Source organism: Strigops habroptila, chromosome 8, assembly GCF_004027225.2.
Source record: "Strigops habroptila isolate Jane chromosome 8, bStrHab1.2.pri, whole genome shotgun sequence".
Classification (NCBI taxonomy): domain Eukaryota; kingdom Metazoa; phylum Chordata; class Aves; order Psittaciformes; family Psittacidae; genus Strigops; species Strigops habroptila.
The window spans coordinates 28,231,934-28,255,430 of record NC_044284.2 but is presented as its reverse complement, the minus strand read 5'-3'; the positions used below and the strand labels follow the sequence as shown (position 1 = coordinate 28,255,430).

General features: G+C 38.4%; 1 protein-coding gene across 4 annotated transcripts in view; it reads left to right on the top strand.

Annotated features, from left to right (window-relative positions):
* Positions 1-23,497, top strand: part of LOC115612026 (maltase-glucoamylase, intestinal-like) — a 57,391-nt gene that overhangs the window by 11,249 nt on the left and 22,645 nt on the right. For all 4 annotated transcript variants that reach the window (XR_003992854.1, XM_030495817.1, XM_030495818.1 and 1 more), the window contains exons 7-25: positions 855-954; positions 1,541-1,653; positions 2,405-2,530; positions 3,426-3,557; positions 3,739-3,858; positions 5,037-5,150; positions 7,697-7,781; positions 8,569-8,686; positions 9,076-9,247; positions 9,944-10,060; positions 11,070-11,224; positions 12,016-12,100; positions 13,239-13,295; positions 13,607-13,731; positions 14,121-14,209; positions 18,815-18,864; positions 20,152-20,322; positions 21,220-21,369; positions 22,969-23,175. Coding sequence is in view for 3 of the 4 variants with exons in the window: in XM_030495817.1 (XP_030351677.1) it covers positions 855-954; positions 1,541-1,653; positions 2,405-2,530; positions 3,426-3,557; positions 3,739-3,858; positions 5,037-5,150; positions 7,697-7,781; positions 8,569-8,686; positions 9,076-9,247; positions 9,944-10,060; positions 11,070-11,224; positions 12,016-12,100; positions 13,239-13,295; positions 13,607-13,731; positions 14,121-14,209; positions 18,815-18,864; positions 20,152-20,322; positions 21,220-21,369; positions 22,969-23,175 (2,286 nt within the window). In the remaining variant the exon portion in view is untranslated. The remainder of the gene's footprint in view (positions 1-854; positions 955-1,540; positions 1,654-2,404; positions 2,531-3,425; positions 3,558-3,738; positions 3,859-5,036; positions 5,151-7,696; positions 7,782-8,568; positions 8,687-9,075; positions 9,248-9,943; positions 10,061-11,069; positions 11,225-12,015; positions 12,101-13,238; positions 13,296-13,606; positions 13,732-14,120; positions 14,210-18,814; positions 18,865-20,151; positions 20,323-21,219; positions 21,370-22,968; positions 23,176-23,497) is intronic.

The window sequence follows — 23,497 nt, the reverse complement described above, 5'->3', positions numbered from 1 at the left end:
GTAAGAATATTTGTGGCCATTACCTCAGTTTCATGAAGCAACAACTCATATGCTGTACTCTAAGAGAGCAGTTCAGTGTTTTTCTGAACTAGAAACTAGAGGGTGAGACCACTATATGTAATTGATTAATAATTTGGAATTTGTACCCCTTGGCTTGAGATGCCTATCTTCTCTCTTTTGAAGATTTTACCTGAACAGCTCTACTGAATGTAAACTCATTAAGTTAAACTAACAGTGAACAGAATCAAGTTAGGCTAATTTCAAATTGCTCAAGTTCTGTTTCTCATGAAATTGTTCCAAGTTTTCTTTTACAGGGGAAGAAGCACAACAGTTGTTAAAATTTCTAAGGCTTTTGTTGCTAATAATAATGGAAAAAAAATAGAAAGGAAATAAAAAAGAAGCAAGTAACTTTCTTATTTCCAAAGATCAGACATAAAAATTATTACCTTGCAAGATTAATAGAAATAATAGAAATATAGATTAGATGTAAAATCTAATCTATGGTGAAAGGTGATGAAAACACCCTTCAAATTCTATTATTTGCTTGATGCGTGTAGATATTACCCAGAAATAGTACTGTTATATGCAGATTTGCCTGAAGACCCATCACATCTGCTTGTTTATGTTACCTATATATTTGGGGAAGCATTTGTTTTAATGGAAAATGTTCTTATAAAGGAGAAGAATGCCAGGAAGAAAAAACAGATCTGTAGGAAGATGTCAGGATTTTTATTTTTGTTGTTGGCTATGTTTTCAGAAGTTTCAAGTTCTACCTGTGGTACATTCTTAAATACCCCAGAACAGATACCGTTATTAGATTTTAATCATCTTACTTTCCCTTTTTATCCTTTAAGTCAATGGATAACTTATATGGAGTTCAAACTTTCTTCCTGTGTTTGGAAGACAGCACTGGAGCCTCCTTTGGTGTTTTCCTAATGAATAGCAATGCCATGGGTAAGAAATCTTTCTCTGTAGCTCTGAGCACCTTTTTAAATGATCTGCAGAATTGGGATCAAAACTGTAATGTTTCACTTATCAACATAAGCAGTAAGTAGTGCACAGTTAATTTAGATTGCACTTGAAACCTGAGGGTCAGAACTATATCTTAAGCGTGTGCAGCTTTGTGCAGCTGTGCAGGACTCTGGAATCAGAGCCTAAATTTGGAGTGAGCAACACTTGAAAGTAAATGCCCTTTAGTCTCTTTGATAAGCATGCATATATGTATGCTTTACAGAGCTCTTCACATCTCTTGAGTTTTGGAAAGTTGTACTAAAAACTTAAAGATAGAAGACTGAACCATTGGATTTCTTCTGATGCTCTTCTCTGTAGGATGCGAGGCAATGGAAATATGAACATTTAAAAGAGTAATCTGAATACATTCCCCCTTTTTGCAAGTTTAATTAATGGTTTGGGGTTCATTAAGTATTTTTTGGTTGTGTTTTTTTCTTAGTAAAGTTTCTAATAATCAATTAGAAAATTGCAATGTTATTTTAGAATTCACCAGTATTCGGAATTGGTTTTGTGCACTCTTGTCCGGCAGAGTTTGCAGTGCAGCCTGCTCCAGCTGTGACCTACAGAACCATTGGTGGGATCCTTGATTTCTATATCTTCTTGGGGAACACTCCAGAGCAAGTAGTCCAGGAGTACCTGCAGGTACCTTTAGCTAGAGAGATTATGCATTGCAGATTTTCAAAAGTGCTTGGGATATTTTGTTGGGGTTTTATTTTTTTTTTCTACCTCTTTATATGACAATATGTCTTCAACTATGTTATCTATTAACTGAAAATATGACTCAATATATATTTAACTAAGAATAACTGTTAGTATGTCCCTAATGTAAATGCTGTCATTAGTAATCACTAGCTGGGGTTAAGGTGGGATGTAGGTATTTTTAGCTGGCCTATTACAGGCAGCTGAAAACTAAGCACTACTTTTGCTGGAGATGCTGGAGCAGAGACCATGCAACAGCTTGAGGCTGAAGAAGTCTGTAGCTGCTAAATTCATTAGTCTGTATGGCCTGACTGATTTACACAGTGGTCACTGGAGCCACAGATGGTTTACATGGAATAACTTATGCTTCCTTGCTGGGGCTTGCTCTTGTTCTAAGGACAAATTCCTGTTCATGCAGCAATATTATATGGTAGATAATGTACTTACAGGTATGTAATGATTTTATGGTCATAAGATATCACTGATATCTTTTGTAATTCTGGAGATCAATTAAAAAAAACAGCAAACCATAGAATAATACCACATTTGGGAGTGGCCTGCTCAATTCACAGACTAAAGCTTAGTGTGTATTATTCAAATAGATTTAAGGAATATGGATCTAGTTAAATGGGCACTGAGGTGACACACACAGTGTCTACTAATGATGCATGGGATTTTTGCTCTCCACTTGCAGCTCGTGGGCCTGCCAGTGCTGCCTTCTTACTGGACCCTGGGCTTCCAGCTCAGCCGCTGGAATTATGGGTCTCTGGACGAGGTGAAGACAGTTGTGGAGAGGAACAGGGCAATTGGGCTCCCTTATGTAAGTATGGGGTTTGAGGAGGGCAGCAACCCTGTGAAGGCAGGCAGAGCTCTGCAGGAGAACTACCCAGAGATCCAGGCCATGGTGTTCTGCAACTGGTTCATTTCACATCAGCTTAAATTAGTGAATTTCTAATATATAGGCTTCTGGTGTCAAAGGGGTTTGTGCATTTTAATGGTAGACCCATTATCAGAATATGGGAAATAGTGAGGTTTAATTACAGTAAGTTTTATTTACTTAAGCACTTTATTGTGATATTTCTTCAGTTATGCTTTCCTACTATATCCACTTATCTTCTTATGTTACCTAATTCATGAAGTATTTTTTTAATTATCCTGTGGACAATTATGGAACCATATATTATTCTTACTCGATAGTCAAAAGTAAAATACAATTAACTTTTAAAATTAGATTTCAGATTACATTAGCCTGATGGTTTAAATAGAATAAAAATACCCTCATGTTAAGCTAAGATTTGAGGAAGGAATATATGTATTTAAACAGATAGCTCTTGAGTCAGGCAACTGCAATGAAATAGCCACATGTCCAGGGGCTATTTGAAAGGATGCAATTCATTTAAATTCCGCTAATGTTAAATGCAACTTTTTTTTAGGCACAAAGATGTGTCTTGATTTAATTAATTATTATTTTTTAAAATATTATTTTTAATAATATAGTAATTATTAATCATTAATAAAGGCTGTGAGGATGAGACGAGATACACATTATTTGCAAGTGGTCCTGACAGCATACTTTTTCCCAGACTGCAGTAAAGTCCCAACAGTAAATTCACTACAGGACAAATGGGAATTGTCAGATGAAATTGTGTTTGACTAACAGACAGTATCTTTACACATCACTTCTCATGTTAAAGCTGAACTCCCTTCTCCTTCAGGATGCACAGGTCACTGATATTGACTATATGGAAGAAAAGAAAGATTTTACTTATGACAAAGTGACTTTTCAAGATCTCCCTAATTTTGCAGCTTATATGCATGAATATGGACAAAAATATATTATCATACTGGTAAGCATTTAACTATTCATTTTTCCCTTGTAAATGTTATAATGATAACTGTTTACTATTATACTTTACTTATTCTATGTAATTTTTATATTTATTGCCTAACATTCTAGTAGTCTATAATAATTGATGGAGTTTATGTATCCTGGTTTCTTCTTATTTTTTCTTTCTTTTTTATTTTTAGGATCCTGCTATTAGCATACAAAATCTAGCTGATGGTAATCCATATGGAAGTTACGTCAGGGGAGAGAGCAAAAAAGTCTGGGTTAATGAATCAGATGGAGTAACAGCATTAATTGGGGAGGTAATTACAGTTTTATGCAACTAAACTTGATCTGTTGTCACTGTTATGGTTTATTTTAGGTCAGGGGGTTCCTTTTTAAACTCTCATTTTCTAAGCTGTTTCTTTCAGCAAAATTACCTGCCAGTGAGAACTAAGCCTATGAGGTCTCACTCAGGATATGATTCTTCTTAACCTTTTTTTTTTTTTCAACTTTTTACATGCAACAAAAATGAAAACTAAGATGGTTTGAAGGCTCAAGGGACAATTCATCAGCCACCTCACATTTATCTTCAGTAGTGACTGAAAAGCCAGCTACCACATTCTCCTTTTCATATATAATTTTAACTTTCATTGAGAAATTTTTCTGTTGTATATTGTTCCTTCTATGACTTCAAAGAAAAGCAATAGAAAACTCCAAAGTTAAGAAACTTATACTCTTTCTGTCTTCTTCATGCATGCAAGCTTTTGTCACTCAGAGTTTGTTGTTCAAAAGTTTTGATCGGAACAATTAGCACTGCCCTGATGGCTAACTATGAGGGTCCTGGCTGAACATGAGTCAGCAGTTTGCCACTACAGCAATGAACGTAGATCACATCCTGGGCTTCATCCACAGGGGCATCACTAGCAGAGACAGAGGTGTGATCATTCCACTCTATGCAGCGCTTGTCAGGCTGCACGTGGAGTAGTGTGTCCAGTTCTGGTCCCCACAATTGAAAAAAAGACGTAGAGAGACTGGAGAGGATCCAAGAAGGGCCACAAAGATGATCAAAGGGCTGGAGAACCTGCTCTATTAAGAAAGGAGTAAGGTCTTTTCTACCTAGAGAAGAGTAGGTTTGTGGAGGATCTTCATCACTATATTCCAGTACTGAAAGGACAGCTACTAAGCAGACAGAGGTTCTCTTTTTGCAAGGAGCAACATGGAGAATATGAGGGGCAATGGGTACAAGTTGCTTTTATGGTGAGAACAATCAAACACTGGAACAACCTCCCCAGAAACACAGTAGAGTCCCCATCACTGGAGGTTTTCAAGATGTAATTGGACAGGCTGCTAGGTGATCTCATCTAGGTTCCCTTTCCCAAGAAAGGTGGGACAAGATGATCTTTCAAGATCCATTCCAATCTGGGCTGTTCTATGATTCTATGAACTCTTTTAAATACCGTTAAAAGTTTAACTAGTTATTTCCCTTTTAATATGGCAGGTGTGGCCAGGGCAAACTGTGTTCCCAGACTTCACCAACCCAGACTGCACTAGCTGGTGGGTGGAAGAATGCACGCTCTTTTATAACACAGTACCATATGACGGGATCTGGATTGTAAGTAATTCAGAACTTTTATTTTCATTTTTATGTAAAAAAATAGGTGAAAATAGATGTTTATCAAATTCAATTTGCATCGAATTTGAAAGGGATGTTTATTATTACTGACCTGAAATCAGTGAAGGGTGTGTATTTCTTCTGCTATTGAATTTGCAATTCATATTTGAATTTAAAATTTTAAATTGAACCATTAATCATGACATTTGAATGATCACTGTGCTGGATTTTGGATGTTCAGTGCTTCAACTGATGAATCATTGCTAAAAGCAAATGTTAGCACACTCCTGTACTCAGAATGGTAATATTTGGAGACGTACATACCTGCTCAGTGAATATGTGCTACATACATAGGTCCTGAATATAGGGCATAATACATAAAATCTGTGTTTGTATGCTCCAAGCAGCTCATGGAATTTCTGGTTAGTAAACCTCAAATTGCCATTCTGGATAAAGATTTGAAAAAATCAGGTTCTCCCACAAAAGGACTAAAAAACAGTTTGGCACAGTAGATTTTAGGCACAGTTCAAGGAAATCAGGTGTGATTAAGAACCATTTTAACTGACCAGATTCATTTTTTAAAGGAATATCCTGTAATAAAGCTTCTAAAAGTAGGTGCACGAAGGAAATCTGTATTTGAACTTCTCATTCCCTGTCTCAGCACCTTCTTCTCTTTATTCTTTTTGTGTTTTTCCTACTTCCTTTTACTTAAATATAATAACAATAAAAAAAATTCTAAAGAAAACAAGAATCTACTGAATATTTTGCCATGTATTTTAAAAAGCTGTAACAATCTTAAATTAACCTGTATGGCAAAATACAGTCCTTCAGCTGCTATGAGTGTGGTGGGTTGACCCTGGCTAGATATCAGGTGCCTACTAAGCCTTTCTGTTACTCGTCCCCTCAGCTGCTTAGGGGAGAGAAAATAAAACGAAAAGCTCGTGGGTCACAATAAGGATGGGAGAGACCATTCACCAATTACTGTCATGGGCAAAACAGACTCGACTTGGAGAAAAATTAATTTAATTTATTACCAATAAAAAACCTTCTTCCCCTCCCCCCCCCCTTCTTCCTGCGCTGAACTTCACTCCTGCATTCTCTACCTCCTCCCCTGCTGTGGCACAGGGGATGGGGAACAAGGGTTGAAATCAGTTAATCCTGTGTTGCCTCTGCTGCTCCTTCCTCCTCAGGGGAGGACTTCTCACACTCTTCCCTGATCCAGCATGGTGTCCTTCCCACAGGACACAGTCCTCCACCAACTTCTCCTGTCAGCAAACCTGCTCCAGTATGGACTTCCCACTCCACAAGGCCACAGGTCCTGACAGGACCCTGCTCCAGCATGGGCTTCCCACAGGGTCACAGACTCCTTCAGGCATTCCCCTGCTCCAGCATGGGCTTCTCCCAAGGCTACAGATGGAGATTTGCTCCACCGTGGACCTCCATGGGTTGCAGAGGTCCAGCCTGCCTCACTATGGGCTGCACCATGGGCTGCAGGGGAATCTCTACTCCAGTACCTGGAGCACCTCCTCCCCTTCTTCTTCACCTTGGTATCTGCAAAATTCTTTTTCTCACACATGCTCAATTCTCTCTCTTGTTGCCATTGTGCAGGTTTTTATCCCCCTTGTTAAACACATTATCCTGAGGCACTACTGCCATTGCGATGGGCTCAGCCTTGGCCAGCTACAGGTCCATCCTGTAGCCAGCTGGCATTGCCTCCATCAGACATGGGGGAAGCTTCTAGCACCTTCTCACAGAAGCCAGTTCTGTAGCCTCCCTGCTACCAAAACCTTGCGACACAAACCCAATACAATGTGGTAGAATAAGATTTTCTGACTTATTTTTGCTGATTCTGTGGTTCCATCAAGTCAAGCAATGAAATGTAAGACTGCACAGCTCTCTTACAGAAAGCAAATTATTTGATTGAAGCAAATTGTTCACTAGAACAGTGCTTTCAGGATAAATTTGCTCTCTTCTTCCATGCATGTTTTCTTGCAGCACGTTCAGGGATGCACATAGAAATGCACTTACAGCACTGTTGAATAATATAATCATGGAAGGAGACAGCAAAGTTTGAAAGTGTAATGGCTTGGGAAATATTACAAAGGACATGTTTAAGAATAGTCACTTTGTGCATTTTGACAGAAAATAACAATGTACATTGGTTGGTTCTGCATTTCTCTCCAAAACACACTCCATACCAAAGACATTTCCTTGAGAGATGTGTGGAGTTGGTCACAGGTAGGGACAATGTATACATGAGCAATTAATGCAGTTCCTTTCTGTGGAGGAATAAGATGTAGCATTTGCGACATGACACTCACCTGCATATAGAAGTCTGTCCAACACTGTCACCGATATTAATATAGGAATGGACCAGTATCTGAGTTATATCATAACTCAGTATCTGAGTTATATCATTCTTGCCTAATTGAATGGTACTAGTTCTAAGCAATTATTTCTTGAAGGATAAGAGAATAGAATGTTGGATTTTGTTAGGAAAATGTACTTGAGGAAACTTTGTTACATTCTGCATCTTACCTTTTCAGGATATGAATGAAGTATCCAATTTTGTTCAAGGCTCAGGAAATGGTTGTGAGCAGAATGACTTAAACTATCCTCCTTTCACTCCAAGTGAGTCCATCTACTAGAAAGCAAAGTATCAAAAGGTTTATGAATTGCTGTGCAACTGGCTACAAGTGTGCAAAGTGATTTTAGTGTAGTTCTTACAGGTGGGGTTTGAACATTACTATTGACAGGTAAAAGCCTCATCCCTGTCAGTGTTAAAGGCCAGGTTGGACGGGGCTTTGAGCAAACTGGTCTAGTGAAAGGTGTCCCTGTCCATGGCAGGGGGGTTGGAACTAGATGATTAAGGTCCCTTCCAACCTAACCCATTCTATGATTCTATGATACTATGATTCTATGAAAATGATGATATACTTTGGCCCTCATCAATGGCATTGTTTATTTAACTGGCTTTTTTTTTTCCCTTTTCAGATTATTACTGAATATTATTGTTGCCTCAATTATGTCTGATAATGTAATGATCTCCTCTCACTATCACTAGCTTTCAAGATGTATGCAAAACTAAAATGGATTTCATAGTTTGTATTTAAGTAGTAAGTCTAAGTAACCATTGCCAACATGTTGTCAGATAATGATTCAGAAATTCAAGGTGTAGTTCTCAGTTATTCTTTGCATGGGTGCAAAGCTCAGGAGTAGAAAATGTCACAGAGCAAAGACGAATCAAACCAGCAGCCAAGAGTAGCGTTTTGTTTTTGTAGTAGTAATACTGGCCTTAGTGCAAACATTAAAGACAAAAAAAAGACTTAAATGTCATGAATGTGCATTAAAGAAACGATTGGAAGCATTCATAATAATAATGTGCTTTAAAAGAGATATTCATATTCCTTTATTGAAGGTATCCTTGATAAGCTCATGTTTTCCAAGACGCTTTGTATGGATGCAGTACAGAAGTGGGGGAAGCAGTATGATGTCCACAGTCTTTATGGATATTCCATGTCCATATCAACACGGAAGTAAGGAATGCATTCTAAAATCTTTACAAAATAGATTTCAGAACAGTATTTGGTCTGCATTTCCCAAAACAGCAAAAGATTTCACTTCTACAGGAACCCAGTTCCCGGAAAATACTGTATTATATTTAAACCAATGCAGCTAAGGCAAAATCTACTAACTAAAGTTGGCAGTAAAAGCCATGCATAGGTTGTCAAAGCTATCTAGAAAGATTATTTAAAATTAATGTCTTGAACTTTGCTAAAGTATGCCTGGTTAACTGTAAAGGAGTCCAAATCCCTGGGATGAATAATTATTGTAAATCAGTCACTGTAAATCTGTCTTATATAAAACTAGTGATGTCTGAGTTGTCTTTTTCGTTTGCATAATACCAGTCTCATTTCCTTTTAAGAGTCATTGAAGCACTATTTCCTGGAAAACGAAGCTTCCTTCTTTCAAGGTCTACTTTTGCTGGATCAGGAAAATACACAGGACACTGGCTGGGAGATAATGCAGCAACATGGGATCACATAAAATGGGCGATACCTGGAATGCTGGAATTTAACCTCTTTGGAATTCCTTATGTATGAAATTAGTTTGTGACGTCCTTTCAAAACATATAGACAAACAGTAACTCTACCTCTGTAATAACAGATTATCTAATCAAATGCTATCTAGAGAACCATCTTCAATTTTCAGCTCCAAATTAATCCCCTTTAGAAATCCGGTTTAAACTTTTTTATTTTTTTAATCCAACACCTGATTTTTGGTTTAGGCCACTTATTTTTATTAGTGTGGCTGTGTGTGTATGGTGAGACAAACGTGGGTAACAAACTTACTGTCTTATATATCCCAATCTACCTGTTACTTCTAGTAATTTTTAAATGCTAGTGATAGATGTGAAAAACTTTGCTGTTTTTCTTATAATTTCAAATGATAGACATCCATTTATAAGAGAATAGCAAAATTCCTTTCCATGATTTAAACTTGTATGACTCTTGAGCTTTTTTCTCAATGTATGCATATTAGCAACAAACAGGAAGGTAAAGATTTGAAAGAAATGGAATGATGGGCAGTGTTAGCTAATAGTTTAATTTTTCTTGTACAACATAGTTGAATTTGAAAGAAGAAAGGCACAAATCTTTGGATTTGTTTGATGGGTCAGTCACTCTGGCTAGCAATTAAGATTGAGTTAATTCATGTCTGAAAACTAGAAGTTATGTGTAGAGATTAGAGGTGCAACATACTGTATAGCCAACATATTACGTTTTAATTTGAAGATTGGAGCAGATATTTGTGGTTTCTCTGATGACACCACAGAAGAAATTTGCAGACGATGGATGCAAGTAGGAGCATTTTACCCATTTTCCAGGAATCACAACAGTGACGGATTCATAGTAAGTTGTGCTTTCTCTTACAAAGTGCTTTGTGTTACAATACCACATTCCCTTTAATAGTATCACTAGTAATCATTGATCTGTCACTGATGATGATGTAGCTGACCAGTTTGAAAATGGCAGAACCTAAAACTCTCTATTAAATGTCAGATCTGAGAGATTTGGCTTCATAAAGGTCAATTGGGACTACACTTATTAGGCAGCTGTTTCATCACTGTTGGTTGCGCCTACCACCAAGGGCAAGGACTCACTGCTGTGAGACCCATCTGACGGACTGTAGGAGCCCTTTAGTGTGCACCTAATTGCACACCAGGATGAAAACTGGGCTAACTCTGATGTGCCCTCCTCACAGATTGGTAGGAGGGACATGCAATGCAAAACATGGGCAGCTAAGAGGAGTACTGCTGGAGAAGGCTGGAGCACCTCTCCTATGAAGACAGGCTGAGACAGCTGGAGTTGTTCAGCTAGAGAAGAGAAGGCTCTGGGGAGACGTTACAGCAGCTTTCCAGTGCCTAAAGAGGCTACAAGAAATCTGGAGAGGAGAGTTTTACAAGTAATAGCACAAGGGTTAATGGCTTTAAACTAGAAGAGGGTAGATTTAGATATTAGAAAGAAGTTAATCACTGTGAAGATGGTAAGGCACTGGAACAAGTTGCCAGAGAAGTTGTGGGTGCCCCATCCCTGGAAGTGTTCAAGGCCAGGCTGGACGGGGCTTTAAGCAACTTGGTGTAGTGGAAGGTATCCCTGCCCATGGCAGGGGAGTTGGACCTAGATGATCTTTAAGGTCCCTTCCAACCCAAACTGTTTTGTGATTCTATGGTTCTGTGATTTTATGATTCTATGATTAGGCCCTTAGGTCACAGCACCAAAAAGGTGAACACTGTGCAGTTGTGCACCTTTGTGTTTCTGCCTCTCTGAAACAGCACCCACTTATCACATGTTTGTCAGAAAGTTTTCTGCATTATGAAAATAATAATAATAACAACCACAACACGATATTTGTTTTCAGTCTCAGGATCCGGCTGCGTTTGGACCTGATTCAATGTTGGTGAAAACCTCCAAGTATTACTTGAACATTCGCTACACTTTGCTGCCCTACCTGTATACACTGTTTTATAAAGCTCATACTCAAGGAGACACAGTTGTACGGCCACTTTTGCATGAGTAAGTTTACTCATCAGCCTTTATGATAGTCTTATGAGGAATAAAACAATCAGACACATTAAATGTTGTTATGGACTTCCTGAAGACTATGAAAATGTGCACTGGAATATATATAGACAACTAGAACAGGTTGCCCAGAGAAGTGTTAGATGCACCATCCCTGGAGACATTCAAGGCCAGGCTGGATGTGGTTCTGGGCAACCTAATCTAGGTGAGGATGTCCCTGCTCATTGCAGGAGGGTTGGACTAGATGATCTTTGAGGGTCCTTTCCAGCCCAAACTATTCTGTGATTCTGCGAACTTCTCAGTTCATGAAATACCATTTTGAAGTAATCAGAAATTATTTGTAATTTCTCCATCTATGCATATGTAATTGTCAGTCACTCTTGCAAGCTGCTATGAGATGTTATTGTCAGCTAACAAAATTATTCATTATAATAAAATATTAGATATATAATTTATACCATAATTTATTAATATATAATATTAAATGTATTTTATATAATCATTATATATTTTATATGTATGCATATATAAATATACATATTAGAATATGTATAGTTTCTTTGCCTGGAAACGTAAATAAGCTATATCAAGGACACACGCACACCTACACTTTCACACATATGTAAAGAATACCAACTAAACTAGTAAGATTTTTTTAAAAAGGCAATTTTGATATGCCACTCTACAGTCATGATTTAGACAGTTATTGCCCTGAAATCTTGGGGTTGCTGATGATGGTGTAGTTCCTAAACACAGTTACTGCTATATACTTCCCACTTGCCCAGGTTCTACTCTGATGAAGAGACATGGAGTATCGATAAGCAGTTCCTGTGGGGTCCTGGGCTGCTTATTTCCCCTGTACTTGATCCGGTAGGTTTGGCTGTTTTGGTACCTATCTCCTAACCACTTCACAGGGCACACGGACACGTTGAGGCACCAGCTCCAGCTCTTTTCTCTGGCAGGGGGCTGCAGCGTAAAATCCCAGAGTTACACTATTTATGTTATTCCTCTGATTAGAAACCACCTTCAAGTTCTGAACCTTTGTTGTTTAGTCTTGTGACAATTCTGTTATTCAGCTTAAAGGTTATAGCTCCTCTACTATACATGCCTTTCCTGCTGAAATCACACTCCCCCTCCTTTTTAATGCTGAACAAGCTGAACCACAAAAGTAGGCCCCAAGGATCCCAGGAAATTTGCTCTGGTCCTGTTCTAGTCTCAGCTTTTTGTCTTGACCAGACCTGTAAAGTCTTTTAGCAAAGTGATCGCGGAGGGCCTCATTCAATAGCATTAATGCAGCTCTATCCCCAGTGCAAACATGGTTTTTCCTAGATCCTTGGGTTGTATTTATTTTTTTCATGGATACATCACATTACTGACTTAAGCCTGTGGACGGATTCCTAACAAGCTTAAGTTTTCCTTCTTTTTCCTTTTTTGTTTCCTTCTTCATTTATTACTTCCAGTGAGAGGGCCCACAGCACAGTTTTATCACTGCTGGAATGGAAAATCTTGCACTTTGTGCTATAAAACCCAGCTCCTATTTTCCAGTTCTCCACGGAGTCAAAATCATCTGGTCTCATATCCTGATTCACCTCAACTTTGTTTTATCTCTGAACTTCCATCAGAATCAGCATTTCTTGCTGATTTTCAGCTTGTCTGAGGTGCAACAAGAAAACAGATTGTGGCTTATTCTGTGGCAGAATCTTGTAACTAGTGACTGTTAATGCCAGTAACACATATGCATGGAGAAAACCAAAATATTTATTAAATACATAAAATGAAAGTAAGGATCTGAAAGATGCCAGCCCAAAAAAGGGGAAAATAAAGAAGATGCAGAGATACTTGTGGGTATGATCTGAGCTACTGAATTTGAAGCTTTGTGACTTCGGGTTGCAGTCAATGAGCTGCTGCATTGTAAAGTGTTGATTCAGTGGTCTCCCAGTAGCTTTGCAGAAATTGTGCTTGGATTGTTCTCTTCCTTTCTGGATATCATTTCTTTTTCATCTTTCAGGGTGTGGTTTCAATTCAAGCATATATTCCTGATGCAGTGTGGTATGAGTATGATACGGTAAGTAAATGCAGTGGAAACTGTGGGGAGATTTTGTAAATGATGATGTCATGAAATAAGATTTTCAGCCCTGCTTTGGTGACAGAAACCTAAAGTAAACCCTGCAGGAAGGAAATGGTGAGACAAGGGATGAAGGGTGGTGGGTTAAGTGCACGAATCAATGCATTTATGTGCCCATTGGCACGTAGATATTTACATAATTTGAACCTTTTCTAAAAGGAAGCATTAAAATAAATCTCAGGACATAAGAAAACGTTCACAGCAGAGAGTAATGCAACGTACCCATTCTCTTTTATTTCCCTGTCAATAAGGGAGCAAAAATCTCAGAGAGAAAAGAATGGACTGACATGTACCTGCCAGCAGACAAACTGGGACTCCATTTGCGAGGGGGCTATATCTACCCTACTCAACAACCAGCTAACACAACAGTTGCAAGGTATGCCGTAAAACTGAGTGGTTTTATGGGTTTTTTTTTTCAAGACTCTACTCGGGACTTTCAGGTTACAAAGCAGTAGCAGCCCATTGTATTTAGCATTTTCACCTTGAAATATGGGGAGAATTGTGAGCCACAGTTCACTTCCACAACTGTTTACATTACAGGTGCAGTGATTAATTCCAGGTTTATTTGCATAGCATTTTGTAAACTTGCCATGTGTTTTAATCCATTGACATGAAAATGAAAGGCAGCCAAGGGCTAATCTAAGGTAATTCCCAAAGTATTGCAGCCCTGTTGAGTGTCGCGTTCTTAACACGAACACAAAGGATGTATTAAGACTGGTTTGATATTTGTTACAGATGTAAGATAGAAAATCTCTCTTTCAACAGCCGCAAGAATCCAATGGGACTTATAATTGCCCTGGATGACAACAGTGCTGCTTCGGGGAACTTGTTCTGGGATGATGGAGAATCTACAGGTGAGCAGTAAACAATTGTGAAATAAGTATCCTTAGCAAAACATTAATGCGTACAAGTTTCAATCATCCTGCTGATTTCATGGAGCAAGAATAAGACATTGTGAATATTGTAGCATGCTATTAATACTTGAGCATTACTTTTTCACCACTTTTAATTGGGAAGCTGTAATGGTTACTAATTTAGTTTTCACTTGTTCAGGTTTCACTATGGCCTTAAATACGTAAAGGTTTGGTATATTAGCATGCTGACTGTTAAACCATGCTGTCAAGCCATATTCTGGCATACATACAGATCGGTTTCAATGGGTGCAAGAATGCACATAATTAGTGGTTGACGCTAAGAATTGGTAGAAGATTAAAAATTAGCACTAGTTTTTATTCACCCTCTGGAATTATTTAAATTGCTCATGAAAACAATAGAAATTTTGTTACCTCCAAAGTATGCTGTTGCAGCCAACTTTTTTTACGCCGCGTGTTTTCCACAGCATAGTGGTATAAGCATGTGAGTAAGCATGTATGGGCTATATTTGTCATGTTACCAATCTCTCCTTTAGGAAAGATGCCAGAGAACTTCTTTCCTCCTTGTACAGTCACTCTAAATATGCAAGGCCTGTCAACGTCATCTCTTGTGATCACAGACTCATAGAATGGTTTGGGTTGGGAGGAACCTTAAGGGTCATCTAGTTCCAACCCCCTCCCATGAGCAGGGACGCCTCCCACTAGACCAGGATCACAGAATCTCAGAATCATTCCTCAAAGCCACATCCATTCTGGTCTTGAACACTTCAGCAGCCACAGCTTCTTGGGCAAATCTGTTACAGTTTTTTGCTGCCCTCATAGTGAAGAATTTCTTCCCAATATCTTAATCTACCCTCTTCTAGTTTAAAGCCATTGCCCTTTGACCTATCACTTATAAAAAGCCCCTCTCCGGATTTCTTGTTGGCCCTTTTAGGTACCGGAAGGCTGCTCTAAGGTCTCCCTGGAGACTTTTCTTCTCCAGGCTGAACACCACCAACTCTCTCAGCCTGTCTTTATAGGAGAGGTGCTCCAGCCCTAAGATCATCCCCGTGGCCCTCCTAAGAACTTGCTGCAACAGCTCCATGTCCTTCTTATACTGGGGGCCCCAGAGCTGGATGCAGTACTCCAGGGGCAGTCTCACCAGAGCAGAGTAGAGGGGGAGAATAACCACCCTCAACTTGCTGGTCATGCTCCTTTTGATACGGTTGGCTTTCTGGGCTGCAAGCACACAATGCCAGATCATGTTGAGTTTCTTGTCAACCAATACTCCCAAGTCTGTCTCCTCAGGACTGCTCTCAATCCAGTCTCCACCCAGCCTGTATTTGTACTTGGGATTGCCCCAACCCAGGTGCAGGGCCTTCCACTTGGCTTTGTTGAACTTCATGAGGTTTGCACAGGCCCACCTCTCCAGCTTGTTGAAGATGCTAAAGAGTTCAGGCCTCAACAAGGACCTGCCACTTGTCAGTGGTCCCACTTGGACATTGAACTGTTGACTGGAACTCTGACTGTGATCCTCCAGACAATTCCTTATCCACCAAGTGGTCCATCTGACAAATTCATGTCTCTTCTGTTTAGAGACAAGGATGCCATGTGGGACAGTGTCAAATGCTTTGTATGAGTCCAGGTAGATGAGACATCAGTGGCTCTTCCTTATCCACCAACGCTGTCACCCCACACAGAAGGCTGCCAAATTTGTCAAGCACAATTTTGCCATGTTGGCTCTCACCAACTACCTCCTTATTTTCCATGTGACTTAGCACAGTTTCCAGGAGGATCTGCTCCATGATCTTGCTGGGCACCAAGGTAAGACTGAGCAGCCTGTAGTCCCCTGGGTCCTCCTTTTTTTCTCTTTTTAAAAATGGGGCTTCAGATTCCTCTCTTCCAGTCAACGAGAACTTAACTGGGTTGCCACGACTGCTCAACTATGATGGATAGTGGCTTGAACACTTAACCTGCTGATGCATCTCATCAGGTCCCATGGTCTTGTGCACCTTCAGGTTCCTTAGATGGATATGAACCTGATGTCCTCCTACAGTGGGTGGTTCTTCATTCTCCCAGTCCCTGCCTTTGCCTTCTGCAACTTGAGCAGTGTGGCTGGAGCACTTGCTGGTGAAGACCAAGGCCAAAAAACCATTGATTACTTCAGCATTGTTCGTTAGCTTAGAGGTGATCCTTGAATATTATCCATCTTTTCTGGGCCCTTCTTCCCTCCAGGGCTTTATCCCATGGTACTCTACCAAGCAGATCCCTGAGGAGGCTAAAGTCTGCCCTCTGGAATTCCAGGGTAGTGAGCTTGCTGTGTGCCCTCCTCGCTGCCCTAATGGTCTTAAACTCCCTCGTTTCATGTCACTGCAGCCAAGGCTGCCCTTGAGCTTCACGTTCCCCAGCAGCCCCTCCTTGCTGGTGAGAACAAGGTCCAGCATTGCACCTCTCCTCATTGGCTTCTCTACTGCTCAGAGAAGGCAGTTATCATGATGAACTGGCAATGATAGCACTTACCTCACCATTTTTTTTTCATTCTCCAGCAATTTACAACATACATTCCTTTTTCTTACTGTAAAATTAAGGTCACCACTTAATTCAACAGAAGGTAAAATTAAAACCAAACAAACAAGGCTTTAATATCAGATCAAATTTATTCTTGAAAAACATGCATGTCTGAGGAAAGCAGAGGTCATTCTAGAGCAATGGAAAAAACTTTTCCCTTATATACTCATAGACATATACTTCATTTTAATCTTGAGATGAAGGAAATTTTGAAAAATGAAGTGTCTAAACCTAAACACTTTAGGCTGCTCTTGCAGCCTTTGTATTTTATTCTATGCTTTTTAGAAAAGCCAGCAAACAGTTCAAAGGGTTCTTCTGAAATGATTTTTTGAAGAAGTTTTACAAAATGCTCAGGCTTGTATAAAATGACTTAAGGACTTGCATTTCACAGATTTTATTGTTTTATTTGCAACAAACCGTAACATTCAAAGCTAAGGACTTCAGTTTATGGTGTATGCCAGTTCATAGTGTTGCATTTCAAGTAGAGCCGATCTCCTCTGATTCGTGTATCCATGGTGTATCCATAGACTGCTGTCAGCGGCAAAAGTGCCAGAGTTTCCTTTAGCTACATTGAAAAAAGTGTAGTTTAAAAAAATAGGAAATTGGCAACAATAAGAATGTACCGATAAAAATGAAGTTGGAGTCATATTACCACTGAGGTAAAAATAAGTAATGCTTATGATTTTGCTAATGCAAATAATGACACGCAATTTTATGTGCATTTAATTCATAATCCTGAAAATTAACTAGAGGTCCTGCAGGCAGTGATTCATGGAGGTATTTTATACACCAGGTGTGTGCCTATGCATGCGTCTTTTCAGGAGAGATCTTCAGATATTCAGGAGATGACAGAGATTGTCCCATGTAAATTAACCTCACCGCTGTAAATCCACAGCGGTATCTGAATTCGTACATTCTTACTTCTGATACAACTAACAGAAGATTAACATCTTCTGATACAACTAACCACCTTCTTCTAGACACTTAAGCAGTCCGGTTTCTCTGGCTTATTCTCTGTTTGCTAAAAGCTACCTTTATCCTTTGTCACAATATATTTGTTTCACTCGTGTAGGGACCAGGGCTCCAACTCAGCTTCCATGAAAGCAGTCAGGTCTTGGCACTCAAAATTGCATCCCCTTTTCCTAACTGCATACCTATATTGTCCTCTACATTATGCATTCAACCTGTGGATCTCTCTCTTGTTATTTTCACTGTACCAATCATATCACCCGGAAAAATAGTCAAGCCTCTACTTTTTTTTTTTTTAATTTTGTGGAAGTTTGGGATGCTTTTAAGAAATAGAGCTGTGATTTGGCTGGTTATTGCTGCCATAAATATTGAAGGCATTGGGTGGCTGCTATAGGTATGGGCGACAGCTATACGTACTCCTTTGTCAAGGCCTAAAATAACAAAGCTATTATTGTACTCACTTCTGTTAAGAAACAAAACAATAAAACATCTTATGAGTTTATTTCCTGACCAAAATTTACAGGTTGCACTCTCTCAGGGAAACTGTTTACAATTTGTTTGCAATGACATTATTTTGCCTTACGTACATGGTGGAAAAAATGCCAGATTGACTCAACTTTTCTATTTCTTTTTCCCAGCTGGATGTTATTTCCTCTCTTACAGTTCTGTGGCAGAGATTATTACTATTATTGTTGTCATTTTTGCTTAAAAAGCACTATTTAGGGCATTTTAAAGGATTATATTTGAGCCCTTCATCTACATTTAAGAGAAGGTATAAGAAGGTATAACAGTAAAATAAAAAAACAGTACATTTCAGAAAAGCTGGGTTCAATGAATTTTTGGAAAATGTGGAAAATTAGACATCCTGGGAGGCTGGCCTAAGGAAAAAAATAGAAGAGACATTTCCATCCCTCAAAGAAACACTAGTAAATATTTGAAATGCTCAGTGCAGTCTCTGAATGCAGTAATGATAATAATTGGAAATACATGGGTCTCTAGTAGTGGCACAGTCCTGTTTTTAATGCTGTTCCTTCCCGCACTACAAGTGTAACTTCTTTCTTTATCTTTTAGGAACAGTTGACAGTAAAGCCTACATTTACTATGAGTTCACAGTTTCCAATGTAAGTATTTTATTTTAAAAGATCTTATAATCATTTTCAATGTTAGCAGTAGTACCTCCAAAGACCATTCTTTTCTCCCTCCTCATTCTCCTATAAGATTTACTGAGAAGCAAAATATTTGACAAAATCAAAGAGAAGTCATGTTCAAAACACTGTCATGTAACTGGGACGAAAATCTGCTGGTTTTTCTTCTCCTAGTTAACATAAGAATCTAAAGAACTCCTATTTAATAATAATAATAATAAACTCAGCAGCCATGTTTATTGAACAAGAGGAATATTAAGCATCAGTGGTAGCTAAAACAGAGTCCAGAAGGTGGTGAATGTAGTCTTTATGATTCTCAAAATACTGAAAAAAATCATATACGGTAAAAATTTAGCTGAATGTTTCCAAAGAGTGAGGGAGACGTATGCCTTGTCTGTACCCACAGAATCTACTTCAAGACTGTGTTTTAGGGGTTTGATTTTTTTTAAACTGAAATGTCCTTGGCAGGGTTAATTTATGGCCGAGTGAAGTCCAACTAGTGTTTCTATTCAATATTGACCCAAGATACCATATAACAAGGACTCCAAGTGCTACAATAGCATATTTTTAGTATAATAATAGCAATAATGTCTGCTAAGGGTATTCTTTCCTTTGCCATGGTGGAACACCAGGGCAGCAACTGAGAAAGAATGCATGAGAACATGGGAGTGGAAGCACACGCGTTAGTGGGGGTTTCTTTAATCATGTAATCATTGGTAGATAGGACACCTCAGTTACTGTTGGAGTTTGAAACTCCTGTAACAAAGTCATTAGTTGGCTGTAATGATGTTGAATTAAAAATTAACATAAACTTTCACATGGAGAGTAATAAGGAACTTACTTACACACTGGCACATGTGCCAGCCATGGTACAGTTCCATTGTTTCGACTTTTAATATAATAAGGAATGGAATTGACTTGGAACGGGTATTTTTATATCAGGAAAAGTGAATATGAACCTTCACTTGTTAGAACCCCACAAGATCACAGCAGAGTAGAGGTTAACTGCCTGTAACAGACATCTGACAGCCTTATTTCTGAAACAAGTTAAAAAAGGAAGCTGGAACACAACTATGAAGCATACTATATACATGGTGAGAAGCATTACTGTGATAATAAGCAGGGTAATAATTAATATCTTAGGGAAAAAAACTGTTGGCTTACTTTGTGCTGCAACATGAAGATTTAGAAAAAATTGTTAAATCAGGAGTATTTTGACAGGAGTTTTTTTAATAAAAATGTGCTCACTGTATTTTTTTCCAGAATGTTCTAAATATGACTGCTATAAACAGCAATTATGCTGATCCAAACAACTTGATGTTTGAAGAAATCAAGATATTGGGATCGCTTCAGGAAATAACGGCAGTTACTGTATCTCAGAACAATGTTGTGGAATATTCTCCACATAATATCACCTATTATCCTTCAGAAAAGGTAACACAAAGAACAGGAAAACAGAAAGTAAACATCTATGAAATTGCATCACTTTATTTTATACATTGTAAAGGACAGCACTCAGTAGTCATGTCGATTCAATGAAATATGACATCTACTTTATTATAGAGCAAAAGTATAATTGCATTCAACTCAGCTGCACAGAAAGCGCATCTAAATTTTTCTCTCAGACCCTCGGTGCAACAGGAAATTTTGTCATGCAGTTATTCATGTAGCAACATTTGGTGTCTAAGAGGGGGAATGGCTTTATGATTTCATTTTAATATTGGAGGAGGGTTACAAATACTTATGTTTTAAATGAATATTTATGCATTGATTTTTAAAACAAAATCAAGCACACTGTTTAAACCTCCTTTATCACTTTATGCAGAATTTTTCACAAGGTGAATCCGGAAAGCAGCAACACAGTGCATTCATGTGCAAAGCAAGCGCGCTGCTGCTAGTGGGAAGCTTTCATGCAAGTGCTTTCCCACACCAAAGATAGTTCCGGCATTGCTTTGAATTTGCATTGTACACCCTCCTTAATTATTGCAAGCACCTGAATTACCTGTTATGCTATCTCAGTTACTGAATCAAAATAAACTATTTCGTTTTACTTCTTGCATTCACATTTCCAAACATGAAGGAGCTGTGCCCTTATCTTTATTCCTGCTTTATGGAAGCTGTGGGACTGACTCATTTTTTTTTAGATTCTTAATTTTTTAGATTTTATCTGCAAGCATATCAGTTGTGTGTGTTTGTAAAAATGAGACTACATCAAAGGTTACAAGTTTTTTTGTGAATTGACATGTAACAAAATGTATTGTTCTCTGCTGACTGAAGGGCAAATGGATGTGCTGTGGGATTTATTAACTGTTTACTGTTTAATATTTACAGGTTGCTCATATAACAGGACTTCAGCTTGAACTAGGAAAATCTTACATAGTAGAATGGACTCAACAACTGAGTGTCAATGAAAGGTTTGATTGTTATCCCAGTCCCGATCCAACGCAAGAAAAATGTGAACAACTTGGCTGTGTCTGGGATGTAAGCAAAAATAATTTCTCTAAATTAATGAGACAGAAACATTTTCAGGATCATAGCTTTCTCTTTATAGTTGTTACAGTGGAAAGAAAAACAGTCTGGCAGATTTGTCAGATTTAAATAAAATGGGGGCACAGACATCAGCTGTACTAGCAGATGTTATTTACCTCACTAAAACTAAGGTAGTTGCCAACTATGAAAGCTCTTCCGAAGCCTTTCAGAAATCGAGCTAAAATGTGGTATTTTTTGAAAGATGGAAAAAAGTTTTATTAGAGTTATGAAAAAATAGAATAGTATCTTCAGCTACCTCTTCTGCTGCACTGGCACTGTGGCCTGCAAAGCGTATCGCCTTTGTTGCATCTTCATAGTCACTCAAGTATATTTTAAATCAAACTGATTCCTCTGGATCTCAGTTTGGGAGGAAATCCTTAAATCCACCAAAAGTTTTGATTCTTAAGTGAACTTAATTGCGTATATCCATATTGAGTAGCTATTTTGAAATCATAATCTCTGACATGCAGTTCTTTAACATTTATTAATGCTTCATTTATTAATATCCCATGGGATATTAATGGGATATTATATGGGAGCTGTGTGCCCTGGCAGGGTTAAACTTTAGAGGGTCCCTCTAACTAAATTACTCCATGATCCTCTAAATCTAAATTTTACAGCCTGGACATACCTCCTAACTATGAAAACCAACATTCTCTGCTAACTACTCTTGAATCAGCAACAGCTGGAGTGGCTGTTGGACTGCCCTGGTTTTGTTGCACTATTAGGAATATTTTTTTAAATTTTGGACATTTGGAAATGACTGTTGTGAAACGAAACTCTGGTCCTGTTATGAACCGAGTATGGTTTGAATGCTTGCTCTAGTTGAAAGATGCTTTGATTTTGGTGAAAGCAGATGAATAAATATTCATTAACAAAATGTGCAGAGCAGACCTAGTTTCATGTGAAAAACTAGGCAGGATTGATGGCAAATATCCAGAGGTGAAAGGCGAATGCGTTAATGTACACCAGCTCCTGTGTCCTCAGAATACCTAGTTTGAGTGTTTATGTCCAACTGTAGCAGCAAACAAAGTAATTTTGATCTTGCTATCAGGAGATCTTCAATAAATAGGATGTAACTCTCAGTGGATATTTTAAGGGTAATTTGTGTGAATAAAGCCAATGGAAAAGTCTCATCTGAATACCCAAAATGAGTTTTGGGCACATCCCCTTGAAGGCAGACAGGGACCAGAGAGCAATGGGATTAAAAGGGAGGAAGCTTTAGGAATTGTAAGCGGCCAACACTAACCTATGTTGTGGGATTGAGCTGAAGATCACAGATACAGGGAAATTAAATTCACCTTCATATTACAAGCATTCAGTTTCCTGACTGAACTATTTGTACAGCCTTCACTGGATTGTTTGTTTATATTTGATTTAGTGTAGAGATCAATGGGTTCTGTTCACTAGTTGAATAAGTTTTTCCACAAATTCTACATTTGATAGATATCTAATAAAAATGGGAGCTTTGGATTCCATGTTAATAATTAACAAAAAATGCAGCAGGACAGTGTAGCTTACTAACCTGTAACCTATTTCTATTTGCATCAGACAACATCAGACTCGGGTAGTCCATTCTGCTATTACAGCTCCGACAATGCTTATTCTGTAGATCAAGTAGAATACACCTCATCAGGCTTGGCAGCCAACCTCATCTTAAACAGTGCCAATACCAAAGCTAATGAGGATTACACTACCCCAATAAGTACACTACGCTTGGAGGTGAAATATCATCTCAACCACATGCTGCAATTTAAGGTAATGTCATTCCAGAATTTCTATGAGTATGCAATGTCCCACTGTTAAAAACAGCCTTATTTATAGAAATTATAAGGGCTTTGTCTAGTCTGTTTTATATTACACAGACTGTAACACCCTTGCCTAAATATGTTTCTCCTTCTAATCAACTGTTATTGCTCTTAGCTTGCATATTTTTTTGTCCTAGAATTTTGTACTCAGTTTTACAATGAAATTATATCAATCAAAGGTATAATGTCAATGTATATCTAAAATGTCAGCCACAAACTCTGGAACTGAAGACATTTTATTAATATACAGGTAAATTCATCTATAAGCATTA